The sequence below is a fragment of the Argentina silus genome, assembly GCF_951799395.1.
Source record: "Argentina silus genome assembly, chromosome: 14".
In the NCBI taxonomy this organism is placed as follows: domain Eukaryota; kingdom Metazoa; phylum Chordata; class Actinopteri; order Argentiniformes; family Argentinidae; genus Argentina; species Argentina silus.
In genome coordinates, this window is record NC_139668.1 from 19,176,805 (window position 1) to 19,196,169 (window position 19,365).

Genomic DNA, 19,365 nt, shown 5'->3' on the forward strand with positions numbered 1-19,365 from the left:
CTGCCAGGCTTGGCTGCTTTCCCCGCGCTGTGTGTCAGAGTCAGGGGTGCCGAGGAGACAGAGGGGGGCCTCTGAACTGGACTGGCCACCTGTCCAGGGGAGAAGAAACTGAACTTGTCTGAGTGCATTTTCCATGACTGAGGCACAAGCGGGGCCACAGGCAGCACTATAGTGTATCCAACTCCCTGACCCTCATCCTCCACCCCAGACAACTCAGTTGCACAACACAACGCATATTAATTCAGTGGTTGGCGAATAATTGTTTAAAAATAAACATGAAATCAATTTGAACAAAACTACTTTCATTGAAGATGGTATTATATTTTCATCGTGACAATGTTAGTTTGGTTTGTAGAGTTAAAAGTCACAGTGAAACATAGAAAACACAAAGACAATCCTTTGTGTCTCACAACTCCATTTGAAGCAGTGTCTGGACTGTGGACTGCAGTTGATACAAAGAGAATCTGTCATAATGTTGAAAAAAATACAGGCTTTTTTTCTTCCCATCGAATAAATGGAGCTGTGCCTAAACAATTCACCACACATACTTGTTTACGTCAAGCATAGGGGATACACATAGATGGGGAAACAGTATAAATGTGAACAAACAGTATCAAAATGCATTAGGACAATTTTATATTACTAGTTTATAAGGATAGATGAAGACAATTTGTAACCCTTAGTGGACAGACAGTGGCTTGCAGTGTGGTTCCTATGATGTCGACCCTGTCAGGAAGGGAGATTTAGATCACATTCTCTTTAGTGCAAAGAGATTGTCAAGGAGTCTACAGTATCTCTTGCTACTAAGGAACAGCGTACATACAATAGCAGGATTTCAGCAGCTGCAAATTGCACATGAATATCCCGGCCACTTTCTGTGAATTATTTATGAGTCCCAAACCAAAATCTGCAGCAGGCCTAACCAATGGGAAATATTAGAGACACATAATTGTGCAGACGAGAGAGAGAGAGAGAGAGAGAGAGAGAGAGAGAGAGAGAGTTTTGAGAGATAAACGAGGCACAGCAAAATCTGAAGCTGTACAAAGCTGTAATAATGGGAAAAATGTGTTTGTAAAAATAGAATCCGAAAGTGATCCAAAAGCTTAGTGCACCCCATGCAGGACTGTTCCGTGAGAGACCCCGTACCCTCATTATGAAGTCATTGATGTACTGTAGACCAGTATCTTATCCACAGACCTCTGTTCTGATGCCTACAGATCCACAGAGCGTGTTGGAGTTAGAACACCTCCATGTTTGTCCTCTTGAACATGAGATCCCCTCATAGCCATCTTGTGTTTTGGCAAGTGTTTGTGGAACTGCCAAACAGTGTGCTCTCTCTCTCTCTCTCTCTCTCTCTCTCTGTCTCTGTCTCTCTCTCTCTCTCTCTCTCTCTCTCTCTCTGTCTCTCTCCTCTCTATCCTCTCTTTCTCTCTCTCTGTCTCTCCTCTCTATCCTCTCTCTCTCTCTCTCTCTCTCTCTCCTCTCTATCCTCTCTTTCTCTCTCTCTGTCTCTCCTCTCTATCCTCTCTCTCGCTCTGTGTCTCTCTCTCTCTCTATCTCTTTCTCTCTCTCTATCCTCTGTCTTTCTCTCTCTCTCTATCCTCTTTCTCTCTCTCTTTCTCTCTCTCTCTCTTCTCTCTCTCTCCACAGTGCAAGCAAAAGGCCTGGCTAGAGTCCCTGTTCACAGGAGGCAGCATCTCCAGGGATCTATAATGAACCAAATATCTCAAAGACAGAGAGAGCTGACTCTCTCACAGCTGGGGCTGCGGCTCACCCAGGTCCTGGGCTAAACCAGATGACACTGGCAACTGGACCAAACATCGCCTGGGTGAAATTAAGTTGAGATTTTATCTAGTCCTTCAGAGCTAAAATAGAACAATGTGACAAACAAGATTTTCACGATAAAAACAGTGACAAAAAGCCCTCATTGTCCTCATTCAAATAGGGACTTATTCAAATAAGGACTCCCACATTGCAGTTACTGTAAGCCTCTTATTTAGATCAGATAAGCAATCCATCATTTTATGTACTGTATGGTACAGTATTCATCAGAAACTTCACAGTGGGCATCATGATCCTATCATATAAAGCCCAGTATACATACCGTGAATACTTGGTTTGAATTCCGGTATTTTAATTTGTTTCAATATCTTTAGTTGAAATAGTCACCGCAAACAACCATATTTCAAAAAGAAAAAACATTGAATATGATTGCTGTTAAGTTGCTCCGTCAATACCTTTCTTCATCTCAGCAATTTCAAGGCAAACATAAAATTATCTCAAATCTACATTGACAAAAAAGTTCTTACAAGTGCTTTCTGAGAACATTTTATTTATTGCATCAAACAAATTAATACTCAAGACAGTTGATGATGACAGTTGTATGATTTGATTGTGAATTGTGAATTTATTTTGGTGAAAAATATGTTATGCAGGTGTCTTAGAATGCTGGACCCCACATTATGGTTCATAGAAACGCACTGAGCTAAATGTATCTATGGTACTTTGGTATCTATGGTACTTTGGTTTCTATGGTACTTTGGTATCTATGGTACTTTGGTATCTATGGTCAGCCAAAACTGTTTCACTTTCCTCTTTTTCACAGTGTTGCTCTGCCCTCTACTGTTCCCATGCCGAAAGTATCACTAACAGAAATATTAGTATAATGTTCCATGTGTATGTGTGTGTGTGTGTGTGTGTGTGTGTGTGTGTGTGTGTGTGTGTGTGTGTGTGTGTGTGTGTGTGTGTGTGTGTTTGAAGCCCCTGTCACTCCTCACTTCTCCAGCAAGTTCAAGGTCAGTGCCTGACTATTTCCAGCTCATCTTTTCTTTGATATGTGTCGCAAAATGACAAGGTAACGCAGTTCGGGGGTCAGCTGTATTACAGGAACGCTTACATAAATCGGGAAAGTGAAAATCAATCCTGCCTGACAGTGTCTTCAGGATACTCAGACCTGACTGGGCACCGACTGTCATCTGCCACACACACACACACACACACACACACACACACACACACACACACACGCACACAGCAGAGAAACACACATACACACACACACACACACACACACACACACACACACACACACACACACACACACATACACGTTTGCACATGCATCCACATACAGAACACACACTTAAGCTTTGTCACTAGCAAATCTATCTTCAAGAACAACAAGGTATACCAAATATACATCTGTGTACCAATGAGTAAATAAACATAAAATAGAATGAAATTATCCATTGGTCAATCAGAGATTAATCACATGTATTTCTAATGTTTCAACTAAATAGTCTAACAGTTAAACAGTCTGTCACACACAGAGACATGTACACCATCAGCTAAATAAGATGAAACAGGTAGCTTGACATTCATCAATAACTTCTTCCCCTATGCTAACCTATTACAACATCATGACCATGAGACATCCCTTCCTTTTTAACTATGAGCTAAGGATTTTAATTACCCAATACTTCTGTGGCTAAGCAACGCCTGAATTGGCAGCCATTTGACTCTCTTGCAGGTCATTGAGCATTCCCCAGTAGTTAATTACTACGCAGATAGTCTGTTTTTCTCCCCTCTGGAAACACCACACCAATGTAGGACGGGGGTCTGAGAAATGTGTCATCTGCATAATTAGCTAGGAAGCAACATATAAAACATTAAGCATGCTTTGTGCTGACGACAATCAAAACATGTCATTTGTTGTCAATTATTCATCACTTTGAAGGTTCAGAAGGGTCTGTTAAAGGGGCAGTCTGTAATTGGTACGTACATTTTGGGACTTTTTAATGAATGACATATAGCCATTGATTCTTGAAGAATATAACTTATAAAAGGCCCACGAGTTTGGTTCAACTGTCTTACCCCAACAGAACCAAAAAGATATGCTTGTTTTCCTGCAGAAGCTTGTTTGAATCTAATTGTAAACAAATACTGTATAGCTTCAAAATGTGGTTACAACTACAGTATACTGTTGGTGTCATGGATGGTCAGTCCTTGCATCCATAGCTCTGTCTATGAAATTGAGAGTGGTTACATTTCTCCAGCCCCACTCCTTAGCTCCTTACTAAATAAAGTGTCAGGGAGCCCGCTTTGTTGTTTGAATTACAGATTGCACCTTTAATATGTAAATAAGCTCAGATGCTAACAAGGTTATAGTATCTGATTTGGAATTTCAATAATTTCAGCACAATCATACATACTGCACTTTCTATTCAGCCTCATATTGTATTTCATGTTTCTTTTTCTGCCCAACAATTATCTTTTTTTTCCTTAATTAATTACATCTTTTTTTTTTCCAAACGAGCGACTTTCCTTGCTGAAAACAAGCCTTTCATCCACTTGATAAAAAGGGCAAAGCTTTGATAACTTGAAGCAGCACGTTATTGTCCATTGCTCTCCGAAACCAGATTGAAAAGGGACCTAAACGAGTACGCAAAACTGTATGATGTGTCAAAGTAACCTTGAAGGCCAGGTAAATTGCTTGATTTTAAATATGCTATGTCGGATAAAAACACAATGATGGCCCTAATAGGGTGCAATAGGTTAATAGCTTGCCTATCGTATGTTTTTTTAGTATAATACTCGGTACTACTGTACAGTATAAATCACACACGGTCTATGGGTTTGATTATGACTCCGTATCAAGGCCTGAAGGACAAAAAAAATGGTGCAAAAGTTTTGCCATGCCGTCTTGAAAATGTAACTGTGTCCGTATGAAAGGGTCTGAAACAGAATACCAAAGCCAGGGCTAGTGTACAAGGACTGTGCTGGCATTATGACATTCATAATTCAGGGACGTAACAATGTGAAATGTGTAGTTCCTCAATGAATGCAATGCGAGACCAGAGTGGAAGATGGTCACTGAAGTTCCTTATCTGTGGCCGTCATGGTTTAGTTCCCTTACAATTAATTAATAGGATGAAAAGCCCCATACCTCCCCTCTCTGCCCACCTTGTCCAGCTGTCAAATCAGAGAGACATGGAGTGTAGAAGTAAGCCTGGGGGGGTTCTATTTAAGGTAATTAAATTTGATGCATGCAGCTCTTAATCCCTATTACCTGCAGACCCCTTCACTACTCACTGCCCTGAGCAGTGTAGTCTGGGGAGCTAAGTTGAACATGTCCTTGCACATAACACCGGTAGAGACAGAGAGAGAGAGAGAGAGAGAGAGAGAGAGAGATATAGATATAGATAGAGAGAGAAAGAAACTAACAAAATGGAGGCATCTCTCAAAAGTACTCTTTACACACACTGAAACAGTGGTCAAAATGTAAAAAAATTAGGAAGTAAAACTAAAAGGAGATGTGAAACAATCAGTGACAAAGGTTGCCCTTAACTTCACGCCAAATGTCAGTGTGAATTAGTCAAGCCTACATTGGTTGTTTGATGTGATTCTCAGCCAGGGGAGCAATCCTACCGAGAGATTGTGAAGCCTGCTATACCATGTGGCCATGGGGAAAACATGGTGCCAAAAGAACATGTTTCCCCATTGAAACCAATGTTGAACTTGTTTTGGACTGCGATTTCAGTTTCTATAATTTCTTACTGTTATATGTAGTCTTCTCACTGGGACCACATGGGACGTTCTTGAAAGCGCATCACAAGCGTACACTCACATCATAGGAACGCGCGTCGGTGAGTAAATGAACCTGATGGAGGTCAGAAAAACACTGAAACCTGCCTCTACTTTGGCGTAGACTGTGTTGGTGCCAAGGTTGGTGCCACCAATCAGATGTTGCTATGGCAGCGGCCGTTAACGGCCACTTCCTGGATTCACTGTGCCAATTGCATCTCTCATAGGAATCCACTGGGCGGTCAGCAGTTCAGTTGCATCCAGTTATTTAGATATTATCAATGTTCTAAACCCATATCCATTTTTTTTTTAAATAAGCCCTGTAACAATACTGTAACAATACTCAGACCTTAATTTAAAGAGAATAGTGGCCTCATTTATAAGTCAGCCTTTATAAAACTTGAACTTGACTGAGAATGTCCACACATACAGTACCAGTCAAAAGGTTTGGACACACCTTCTCATTCAATGGTTTTTCTTTATTTGTTTTATTATTTTCTACATTGTGGATTAATATTGAAGACATCAAAACTATGAAGGAACACACATGGAATTATGTAGTAAACAAAAAAGTGTATATTTTAGATTCTTCAAAGTAGCCACCTTTTGCTTTGATGACAGCTTTGCACACTCTTGGCAAGTTTGTGTCCAAACTTTTGACTGGTGCTGTACGTTAAAAAATCTGTGGCAGTTGGTAGAGCATGGTGCTAACGCTTAGGTTGTGGGTTTGATTCCCGCTGGGACCATCTATACTGAAATGTATGCACTCACTGCAATGTAAGTCGCCTTGGATAAAAGCGTCATATAAATGGAAGATATTATTATATATTAAAAATATTTTCCTCATACTTATTATTCTTATATTATGCAAGGAGTGGATATTATACGCCGGAGATTGAAGCCTATGTCACCGCTGATGTAAGGCGTGGATATTACACACTGGAGAATAGTTACTGTACTGTTTCTCCCTTTATAAGTGTAATTGAACCTCGGAGCAGCTTGGCCAACATACAGTAACATGGATTAAAGATGGCGCCAAGCACACACCTGGGAACCTGACATAAATATCAACCAATCTCTATCTACCTCATCATTATTAATATTAACCCATTGCATGTAATTAGAATGACACAAGGTTGAATTAGTATGGTTATTATTATTTATTTATTATTTAACTTTTATTACTGTAGGCCTAGACGTTGTGGCCTAATTTGTCGTCATTAATTGTAATCTCCATGTGGAGAAGACGGGTCTTGTAGAGGGGGAACCCGTACCTCCGCGCATCTGCCACTACTCATTGTCATTTAATAATTGCCATGGTCCGTTGGTTGAAGGGGGGGGGAAGCCCTGCTGTGCGCTTTCCTCCACATGTGACCTTCGCCCTGGTTTCGTAGGTACAGTATGCGCCGTTGTTGGTGCCTCTACCATGATACCGGACCACTTCTTCTGGAGCTCAGAGAAGATGCAGTTCACGGAGCTCGTTGCATTCACAGCAGCGACTTCTTTTTTTTCTTTTTTTTAATATGTTTTTAGGGCATTTCTGCTTTATTGGGATAGAGACAGTAGAGATTGACAGGAAGGATGAGAGAGAGAGAGAGAGAGAGAGAGGAGGGATGACATGCAAGATAGGTCGAGGGTCGGAATCGAAGCAGGAACCTTGCGATTACGTGGTAAGCGCATTAGTGTGCTATGCCACTAAGCGTCCCTGTCTGCGACTTCTTGTCACGCAATATAGAGCGCAATAACGCATTTTGGAACGCAGCCATTGTCTTATATTCCTTATCCTATTATCTCACCCAAACCTGCAAATAATATGCGCTGTCTTGCATCCATTTCACTATACGTTTCTTTATTTAGAGAAGTTCTTCTTGTTTTTCCTGCGGTATTAATTGCGGTTCACTCAAAATGGCGTTTATAGCACATTATAAAAGGCCTCGGGAGGCTGTTATTTGATTGACCATATATGTAAATAAGTGGTTAATGGGGGGGGGGGGGGCAGTGAAGCTCATTCATGTGCCCACATTTTTAAGACGGGTCTGATTTATATATTTTTTTTAAAGAAGGCAACAAATGTATAGTGTTTCGTTATTGCACTCATTCCTCAGAATATGGAATCATTTCTGTTCCTAACTACAAAAAATAATCTCAAGAGTCATAGTAGCTGATTCCTGAGCAGGTTGTCAGATCTGTCTCAGATTTTGGCAGAGTAGATGGATCGCTCCACTAAAGCTGGTATTGTAGTCTCAGTGGTGTCAAAGGCCAGATGTTTAACAAGACCCTGCGCTGATGGCAATTCAACTGACATGCAGCTCCCCTCAACACAGGAATCTGGCAGAAAACGCAAATCAATGCATCCTCCTGGATTTTCAACATGTGTGCTGGAACACCCACAAATCACAGTCATTGGCAGCAACCAAACCCAGTACCACCGGGCTGTCTTCTGTGATTACATTAGAAAGAGTTTTCGAATGCATGGAAATTGAATCAGGGTTATACGGTATTGAGCACGGTCCACATTCACTGTAAGCACCGCTTATCACTGGAGCCGTGCCCAAAAACAATACTATGAGGATTGTTTTCTGGGCCTCTGTGGCTGTGTTACATCAAGTACAGTGCATTCAGCAGTAGCGCTGTCACGAGTGCGAGCCTCAGGTTTTCTAATTTCAAATGATACAGCGCGGTCCATGTTTCTATCATCTTCGGCCATCACTGTAACCAAAGTTAATAACAGCATCTCATCACATAATACATGCACCGTACATGTTCTTGAGGTTAAGTGTTACAAGACAAAGAAAATATCCATCCTCTGTTAAATTATTTATTTCTATATCACCCCCCCCCCCCAAAAAATGACAAATGCTAATTCTGGACCGTTCACCAGCTGGGCATAGAAATGCTCATTAGTTTTAAAGAAGGTTAATCCATTTAGCTTTTGCATATTGATATGCCAATTATGTCTAATTGTAGAATAGGCATCCGTCAAGGTAATAGTGCATAAACACACGCAGCAACATTAGGAACAACCCAACATGTAATAAAGTAGCCCTTAATTGGGGGGAGGGGACTGCCGGCTACTGAGGTGTGTAATGTAGGAGGAGATGGATCACTCATCAAATTTTCTAAATCATACCATTTGCAACCCCATGCTGTGATATCTGCAAGCTTCCCCAAAATGTGTGTGGGGAGGCAAGAAAGAAAGAAATGCAGAAGGCTATTTTCGATTCAAGTAACGAATGTGTAATGTCTTGTCATATTTCACACGTGTCAGCGGTGACATGTTTATTTTAATAATGGTCTATTTTTGTAAAGAGTACCCCTTTTTATTTATAACTTACTGTAAAATAAGAATAAGATATTTCCTTATAATAAGAGATGATTATAATAATAAGATTATTGTTTATTTTTCTAATTGTTTGCTCTTTATCATTCAAATACATTTTATTTTTAAAATTATTATTTCATTGCTTCTATGACACGTGTTAGCCTACATACTGTACTGGGACAAATGTAAAAATAGGGCCAGCACTCAGTATGTTGAGTTAACATCATCTTTAATCGACTATTTAGTCAACACGTTCAAAAATACAACACACGCATGTTTCGGGCCTCAGCGTGTGCGTCGGAAGACATGAAGAGTCAAATAAATATTCAGGAAACTTGATCAAGTGCTGGTGTAGCAGATGGCTATGATCTACATCGCACCATGACATCGCCAACCTGAGGCCTTGAAGTAGGCCTGGTGATGCTGCCACTGAAGAAACGCCATTGTCTTGGTAGCATAATGTTTATGACGCTGCTTCTTCAGGGAGCTCCTTTCTGGTTGCTTTACATGGTATCGAATCCAGGCCTGGGCAAGACGGATTGTACTACATTGGCCCTTTTCTTCAATTTGATTAGGCTATGGATTTTGGGGGCTTTGAGCACTCTTCAGACAGGTTGTTTTTTTGGACAGGGAGGAATAGGCCTATGGGTTGAGCACGTTCCATCTCCACTCCTACATACTAGGACATTCATTATCATTTTTAAAAAACTGTTTTGGAGAAATATGTGATCTGATTGGCTAAAACTGCATTCCAAGGCATGCATTCATCTCTGACAGTCACACAGCTGAGAAAGGGGTGCCGGGCGGTTAAGGGTTAACATATACATGCGCCAACCTGATGGCTTTTCAAAGCAAAAAAAACATGGCCGACATCTCTCTCGCCTCGAATGATGTTACCCCTGGTTACCACAAGATGTCAATATCTCAAACCTGAAATAAATATCTAACATGCCAACACTGTAGTAGCAGGTTAATGTTGAGGTTATCTGATTTTATTTGATGGTTTCACTATTCAGAAATTAGAACACTTTTTACTTCTAGTTCCCCTATTTCAGGGTGCCTGACAGTGATGGGACAACTGGCTTGACAGATGTTTGTGGTTCGTCAGGTGGGTTCTGTCATGATGTGTGCTGTCATAAGAGAGCTCTCAATGTCTAGTGTTGATTCTAGGCGTTGTGTTTGCCTCTGGGCTCTGCTATTGCTGTCTGTCAACATGAGGACCAGGGAGACAGAGTGGTTAAGGTAACGGTTAGGTATTAACGTCGAGTGGTCAGGGTTAGGGTATGTTGTCAGGGGAAGGTAATGGCAAACATTAGCATTAGCAACAACATTTTCCAAACAAACACTTTCAAGACACTTGAAAAAAAAAAAACTGATTACAATTGGTTATAAGCCCTCAAGTACAACTATGTGTCTGTTGTCATCGCTGCTGGAGTTGGCTGCTGGCAGACAGAGCTGCCCCGAGGACGGTGATGAAGCGGTGCACGTCAGTGAAGGAGTTGTACAGCGGCACCGGAGCGACGCGCAGCACGTACGGCTCCCGCATGTCACACTGGGCACAAACACAGAGAGCAGACCGTCACCGTCCGTCACAAAACACCTGCACAACAATGGCCTTATGTGTTATGTGAACTTTGGCTTTTCGGCCCAAAATGGGACTGATATAAACCAAGAGTTACATGACTGACAGCCCAGAATCCCAATCATTTCTATTCTGTTTAGATAAATCACCGTCATCTAAATGTGATCCGTCATTCTTAGCACTGTGGGTGGACACCCGAATGTGTTATGCACCCGATGCGTACGGATGTCCGGTAAATTTCTCTAATTAAATTAAAATGTTGTTGTCACGGAAACCCTGTTATGTATGTTTGTGTCTATGTATGAAAGTATGCATGTAATGTATGTACATTAGGGTTGGCCTGATATTCTATATTATCGAATATCGAGATGTTTGGTGGCATATCATGACCTACTGTAGTTCTCTTACAGGACATAGTCTGTAAAAGTGCAGGGTACTGTATGTATGTTTATATACAGTACCAGTCAAAAGTTTGGACACACCTTCTCATTCAATGTTTTTTCTTTATTTTATTATTTTCTACATTGTAGATTAATATTGAAGACATCAAAACTATGAAGGAACACATATGGAATTATGTAGTAAACAAAAAAGTGTTAAACAAACCAGAATATGTTTTATATTTTAGATTCTTCAAAGTAGCCACCTTTTGCTTTGATGACGGCTTTGCACACTCTTGGCAAGGTGTGTCCAAACCTTTGACTGGTACTGCATATATATATATATATATATATATATATATATATACACTGTATGTATGTTTATGTATCTAAACCCACTCACAGCGACACCCCTCTTCTCCAGCTCCTCGGACACCACTCGGATCGGCACAGAGAAGGAGAGGGAGAGCTGGCAGCCCCGCTCCTCGGGCTCGGAGGGAGTGATGACGTGTACGTAGGGCTTCTGAGGGTCTGTCTCGTCCTTCGTGTAGTAGTGTTTGATCAGGTGTTCCAGGTAACCCGTCAACAGCCTGGACTTCTTCCGCAGAGCCTTCATACTGGTCATATTGAAGACCTATTCAAAGATGAACAAATTGTTCATCAATGTTAATTTACACCTTTACCCCCCTTTTTTAAATTCTGATGATGAAGGATATGCTATGGGATATGTAATTACAATATGCAAGAAAATAGTGCCTATTGATATTTTTGTATGAGAAGGACACAAAAATTAACCATTCACCTCTAAACTGGCTTGCAGTGGACAGACCAGTAGAATGGGTTGGTTTGATAGCCTGTATCCACTAATTCCAGGTTGTAGATCAATTTCTATGGAAAGACAAGAATAATGAAGCTAAATATCAACGCAACATCCAAGACAAAAAAAAAAAAAAACTGTTTCATGTAATACCCAATAAGACCACAAGATGTCAGTGTGGATCAGGTTTTATAAAAACCTATGACTACACATGTATAGAATGCATTATAGTGTGTTCAAGAGATTATAGAGTCCAAAGCAATTAGCTATGTCATACAATTTGTTCAAATAACATTACCACATAATCATAGCAAAACATCTGCTCTGTCTTGGATGAATGAAATTGAATGAAGAGTCACCATTATTCATCTGGAATCGTGTTTTCAAGTTATGTCCCCACCATCCCAAGAGCCTGAGAGAGAGAGAGAGAGAGAGAGGGAGAGAGAGAGAGAGAGAGAGAGAGAGAGAGAGAGAAAGAGAGAGAGAGAGAGAGAGCATAACATTTCTAGACAACATACTTTGCATCCTAAGCATGTCAACCGAAACATTTGTTGCACCAATTTCATTTAAATTGACCACCAACCAGCTGGCAGTGGTTGACAAATGCAATGCAATTGCTGCGAATAGATTCTGAAAACAGACATTATGGAAAAACTTTGGAATATTTTTGCACAATAGAGTAGGCTACTCACACAGGTTTGGCTGTGTGTGCATGCTTCTCATGAATAAAAGCTCCAGCCAATCCTCCAGCCCCTGAATTCACATACTAAACAAGAATACAGACAACTCTACAGACACTGGGTAGTTTGGTCACTCCTGCATGTAAAATAGATTTATCATATTGTTTCCATCATTATAGTTCAAACAGCCTAGATAGTGAAATTAAAGTCAAAAGTTAAAGTTAGAAGAGGACTCAATTGAATATGAAATGCTTGCATCCAATACAGTGAGCATGTGTTTGTGTGTGTGTGTGTGTGTGTGTGTGTGTGTGTGTGTGTGTGTGTGTGTGTGTGTGTGTGTGTGTGTGTGTGTGTGTGTATATACTTAATGGGTTATATAAAGTAGTAGACTGTAAAATGGTTCACATTCACCTTATGTTTCTGGATAGCATTGAAATAACACCATTTACATTACATTTATGTCATTTAGCAGACGCCTTTATCCAAAGCGACTTACAACAAATACATTTGTTTAAGTAAGTGAATCATCTATCCAACAGTCATCATAAGGCAAAGTAATCAATGCTCAGACCAGGGGCCATTGGCAATCACAATCAGTACAACACCAAACCACAACATCCCCTCACTTCCCCAAATGCTGTTACTGTGTTACTGCTGTGTCAGCGGCACGTACCGGACAGGAAACAATCAAAGTTGTAAGTCGCTTTGGATAAAAGCGTCTGCTAAATGTCAGAAATGTAAATGTACATTTTAAAGCCAGAAGTTACTTTGCCCTTGACATCTCCATATGGACCCTGGGCTGACCTTGTAGGAGCACCAGCAGGCAAAATCCACACCCCAGTCATGCAGCTTCAACTCAGCGTTGCCTGCAGCGTGTGCGCAGTCAAAGCCCACGTAGCAGCCCTTTGGAACACAAAAACGCCACGTCAAAGCCCACGTAGCAGCCCTTTGGAACACAAAAACGCCACGTCAACCCAGAAGCCACAAGCTGCAGGTCCGTCCGGTGCAGCCAGGACGCATCAGACCTCATCACGGTGTGCGTGTATTTGCGTGTGGAGTGACATCTCCTGAGTGGCATTGTTCATTACCTTGGAAGCAACGCTGCCGCATATTATTTAAATTACAAATTACATTTCTTGTGAATTGTAATTAGCCAGGGTACAGAACTGCCGGTATGCTGACTATACAAGAACACCTTGCAAGCCAGGGATGGGATCATGTTATATCACTGACAGAGATGGGATCATGTTATATCACTGACAGAGAGTGCCTGTGGGAAAGGACATGATGTCTCAATTAATACTAAAGAGTTTTTAGCCAACTGCTCCTATGCACCACATCCATTCAGAGAGTGGCATAGTGAAAGGCAGAAAGAGACAGTTTTCGTCAAAATCTTTAAAATATTCAAGCGATAGACCTTGAGTAATGAATAACGGAAGCATGGTAAAAAAAGCATAGTTAAAAAGTTGTTATTTAACATAATGGATGAATTTGTGTACATGTGGTTCAAAGTCCATAAGCAATGAGTCAACAGTCTGGCCACCAGATGGCAGTGTTCCTCTTTTTAGGATCTAAACTTTTACTGGTCATAACACACACGAAGCACTCAGTTGGGCAGCTACAGTCCAACAACGTGAAGTCATTGGACAAATAATCAACAGCATGATAAAAGTGACATGAATCACAATGAACTCACATCTATTCCACATCCCAAAGGTACACATGGTTTGACTTTTGCTGCTTTTACCTTCTGCTGACCAGCCCGAGTAATGGTGGCCATGTCAAACAGCTGTCCGGTGTAGTACTGCACTCCACTGAACATGATGACTGCGATGGAATCCCCCTCCATCTCAATCCTGTCCAGAATGTCCTCTGTCCTGAGGGTCTCCTCCCCCTGGCAGATGAAGAGCATTGCCATTGGTCAGGGGACACAGATGTTGTCATTAGACATTTGTCATGTCAGTGGACATTATATTATTGTCATTCACTGCAAATGAGATACCATTCACAATAATAACTTTTTGGTGGTAAGGGACAATAATTCAGATTTTACTTTTTTTTGTCTGGTTTTCTTCTTAAAAACACCTGTAACAAGGTTCTTGGTAGCAGTGGGTGGTCAAGGGTCTGTTCTGTTGGAGCACTGGATGGATGGAGTGAGTGGGGAGGGTTAGTTGTGTGGTTTGGCCTCTAGCTGTCTCAAAGAATGCTTCTTTTCTAAAATGCTTAACAGAAGAACTTACCGGTAATACAACCTATATAATAATATAAGACGAATTTGGTTATTGGAGTTATAACACATTCCACTCTTTACTGGTTTTAGCCTGACTATGACCTTACCATTCTGGGAGACATGAGCAGCATGCTCTGCTGCGGGTCATATCCTCGCAACTGGATTTGAGATTCGACAGCATACTGAAGAACACAGACAATAGTCACTGAAATAGTCGCTGGAAAAACAATTGTCGGCTGCTTTACTTCAGCTACTGTAGGACTATTATTAATAACTATTATGATGAACACTTTAATTTACAAGCCAACTGTCAAAGGGGTGTTCTTAGGGCAAAGCGCAAATTATGGAAGTGTTTTTTGTGTCACTATGAAAAAACGACCTCATTTTAAAACACATGCTGTGTCATTGGAATTGCTCACATGATCTGAAGGAAAAGCCTTGTCCTCAATCAGAATCTTGTGACGTTTTGCTGTCGGTTTGTAAAAGGAAAGCTGTAAAGCAATCAGATAACATATTAGTAAAGTTAAAGTCTTGGCGATGCACTTAATAAACGTTGAGGTTTGGCATGATCTTACCAGTAGAAGGTGCAAGTTAACTGTCAAACCATTCATTAAGGCCACCTCCTCAGCTTTAGCCCCTGTGGAAACACGCACACACGCACACACCACACACTTTGTTTTCTGCCTTTGATAAACATATTGATTGCTATCCTTTTAGCATTTCTAACAAAATAATAGATCATAGGCCTACCATGAGTGCTTTGATAAGTATTGATTTGTCTTGCCTGGACCAAAATGCACATTTCAGAGAAATACTGCAACAGCTGTTAGTTGCCAAGTTGTACTTCGGCCTCTACAAAACATACAGGGGGATGACCAGAGGCGAGGGTGCGATGACCTCACAAAGCAGTATGCAAAAGAGGCTGTCTCAAAGTTAGCAGTTACGGGTGCTTCAATTTCAGCTTCGTAACCAACAGCAACAGTAACCTGTGGTTACAAGGCTCTTGAAGTTGATTTGGTACCATTTTTCCAATGTATTCTTTACACATTTAGAATAATTTGCTTAGAAGATAAAGAAAGCTGAACTGAAATTAATTAGCCTTCTGTATTGCATTTTGACCAAACCCTCTCAAAATAGAATGATGCAGAAAAGAATCTCCATTGGGTTTAAAAAAAAAAAAAAAAAAGGAAGAAAAGTGTGATCTTTGTAGATATGTCCCTTACCAACAACATTTGCCATGAGTTCCTCTATGTTATTCTCAGCCCAAGCCCACGGCCGGGAACCAAGGACATGACCATGAACTCCCCTACAAAATAACAGAACAAGAAACACTCAGCACCAAACATAAAGGGTTCACAGGTTCACAAGAGAAACGTTCAGAGGACATTTTGTTCTCAAATGGTCATTATCGTTACCGATATAGATTTTAAGAGACACTTACTTTAAATGATTAAACATTAGCTGATTAAATATAATATTGATGAAATTTGGAAATGCTGCGCAACCTACATTTTGGCCCATTTATCCAACTCCTCATCCATGTATTTCTTCACCTTTTTTGGCTGAAGGCCAAGTGAGTTTCCCACAAAGTAAATGCAATCCTTGGTACCATCCACAAGTGAGAGGTCAGCTGTGGCAACATTAACAGTGCATTAAAGCAATCCATCCACACATTTGCAATGCAATCTCAAATGGCATTGTTTTGCCCCGAAACAGAAATCTCAGGATTTGTAAGACTGTCATTAGTTATTCCACTTTCAACAGAACCTTTTTCAACCATATGCATTTGTTTTCAGCAATCTTGATTGGCCAATCTAGCTCTCTTTGTGAACTGTATTCTCAGTCTCTGTCTGGGATACAATGCATTCGGAAAGTATTCAGACCACTTAACTGTTTCCACATTTTGTTATGTTACAGCCTTATTCTAAAATTCATTTTTTTTCCTTCATCAATCTACACACAATACCCCATAATGACAAAGCCAAAATAGGTTTTTAGAAATGTTTGCTAATTCATTAAAAATAAGAAACTGAAATGATCACATTTACATAAGTAATTCAATACATAATTCAGACCCTTCACTCAGTACTTTGTTGAAGTATCTTTGGCAGCGATTACAGCCTCAAGCCTTCTTGGGTATGATGTTACAAGCTTGGCACACCTGTATTTGGGGAGTTTCTCCCATTCTTCTCTGCAGATCCTCTCAAGCTCTGTCAGGTTGGATGGGGAACATCGGTGCACAGCTATTTAAGCTAGTTAAGGGGTCTGAATACTTTCCTAATGCACTGTATCAACCTCACTATACCTCAACTACAATTCATAATAACTCCAATACCATTATGTCGATTCAACCAAATGAATGAGCAGATTAAGATAGGCTTACTAAAATAGTAATCATCTATTGGGCAATGGCGTTATTATCAATACCTATACACATTTTGGTCCTCTGTGGCTCAGTTGGTAGAGCATGGTGCTAACAATGCTTAGGTCGTGGGTTTGATTCCCACTGGGACCATCTATACTGAAATGTGGCACTCACTGCAATGTAAATCGCTTTGGATAAAAGTTAAATGGCATATATTACATTTTCACAAGGTCTGTGGGAATTTCATACGTCATATTCTACTCTGAATACTGTAGGCCAACAGCTTATTCCCATTTAACTCACAAGGAGGAAGATCGGCGACTTTGGGCACCAAAAAGTAGTCCCGTAAATGTTGCAGCTCATCGTGCTGGTCCAGATATGCGGCCACATCGCTCGAGGTTGTGCTGCATCCCAACGCAGTAGCGGCGCGTTCCAGAACCTCGCGCGGAGAGCCAGCGGTAAATGGGTCCATGACTAGATGGTACCTTTTATAATTCAGATTGTTTACAAATACAGACAATGAAGTAAAACATCATTTTGTTTTTTTGGTTATGATAAGTTAAGACAATTGAGCTCATTACACATTTGATAGACCTAGTTATTTCTGAGAACCAATAGACAGGACTATATATATATATATATACAGTACCAGTCAAAAGTTTGGACACACCTTGCCAAGAGTGTGCAAAGCTGTTTTCTTGGCACACTTTGGGCCCGTTAATACCAATCAATCAGCGCTTTAATGCCACAGCCTATTTGAGTATTGTTGCTGACCATGTGGCTACTTCCAGCATGATAATGCACCATGTCACAAAGCAAAAGTCGTCTCAAACTGGTTTCATGAACATGACAATGAGTTCAGTGTTCTTCAGTGGCCTTCCCAGTCACCGGATCTGAATCCAATGGGAATGTGGTAGAACGGGAGGTTCACAGAAAAATCTGCAGGAATTGCGTGATGCAATCATGTCATCATGGACCAGAATCTCAAAGGAATGTTTCCAACATCTTGTGGAATCAATGCCATGAAGAATTGAGGCTGTTTTGAGAGTAAAGGGAGGCCCAACTAAGTGTCTCTTATAGTGTAATAAAGTATATAACTAATAAAGTGCTCAGTGAGTGGATATATAAATAGCCGTTGGCTAATAGCATGCAGTTATTAGGTATGAGTATGCTGCAGCCAACATTTAGGATACAAATCTTCAGCAGGCATTTTAGCAAACACAAACTTGACAAGCTGATTTTACAAATGTCTTGAAAATAAATGTTAATCTTTATAATAATGAAACCTTTGGTCCCACTACTCACAGTATGGCAATTTCAACCTTCCAGAAAATCACACTCGTTGTTCAGTTTGAGAGCTCGCTGACAGGATGAGTGACACACTTTTGAACTTGCTCTTTAACCCCTCTCTGTAACCACTCCAAGTTAATCATTGCTTTGACCACGAGTAGACACATATGGACGGCCCAGTGGCTCAGTTGAAACGTGCACACGGCAGCCACTTTGAAAAAGGTTTTCCGGTAACTTTCATGTTTTGTTTTAATTTCCAACTGTAGTTTCCGATGTTTTCTTTCTCATTTTCAGAGGACACATGAACCCTGTTGCCTTGGAGATGACCCTAGATAACATGTTCATACAGAACGTATTTTTTCTGGTCTGCAGAAACGGTCCCCCAGAAGGTATTCATTTGGAGACTGGGTTGGGTATTCCACAGAACTTTCAGATCTCCTTTTGTTGAGAAACCGGGCCTGGAAAAAGGACAATAAAAACACAGGGAGATAAGAACAAAGAATATAGCCATGACATACCTAAGCTAATTGTGTCAGACTCTGGCCTCCTTACTGAGAAAAATTTCATAAGTGATGCCTTTAATCAGCATTGTATCTATGATATCTTTCAGCCTGAGTTATCGACACATATTTTTAATCTGACTTATCTCAGGTGCTATCCCCAAGGTTTGGAAGGCAGCCCATGTGCTTCCTCTCCATAAATATGATTTTTATTGCTGGAATCCAGAAACTGAGCATAAGTCCTGTGAGGTCTCATTACAATTTTATTTTGACAGGTAATTGCTGTCCATGGATTGCCCTCATTAAACATTTCAGGGATTGTTATGAAGGCATCACAAATGTGTGTAGACATCGATACAGTACGATGCACAGGTGAGCAGCGGAATGTGAAAGAAACAACGGGAACAAAGGCTTCATGGTGGTTATTGGACTAGGTATCAAACCTGGCTCAACATGTATCGATCTTGGGTCAACCACCACCTCAACACCTCATCCCTTAGAATTTCTCTCTGCAGCTGCTGATAGACACCAATGTGTGATCCGACCTTGTATCAAACGTAGCCTGCACAGTAACTCAATAATACCATGTCAGCCCGCTGTACAGAAGTGTTAACAT

General features: G+C 40.7%; 1 protein-coding gene across 1 annotated transcript; it reads right to left on the reverse strand.

The window, feature by feature from the left end:
* Window positions 1–10,325: 10,325 nt before the first annotated feature.
* On the reverse strand, window positions 10,326–17,431 carry kynu (kynureninase; the record flags this gene model as incomplete). Its single annotated transcript, XM_083684251.1, has 13 exons — window positions 10,326–10,457; window positions 11,271–11,501; window positions 11,670–11,755; window positions 12,044–12,096; window positions 12,377–12,450; window positions 13,169–13,267; window positions 14,112–14,258; window positions 14,702–14,776; window positions 15,014–15,085; window positions 15,170–15,231; window positions 15,818–15,900; window positions 16,104–16,224; window positions 17,263–17,431. The coding sequence occupies 13 exons, from the start codon at window positions 17,429–17,431 to the stop codon at window positions 10,326–10,328; spliced, it is 1,404 nt and encodes a 467-aa protein (XP_083540377.1).
* Between the last annotated feature and the right edge of the window lie 1,934 nt (window positions 17,432–19,365).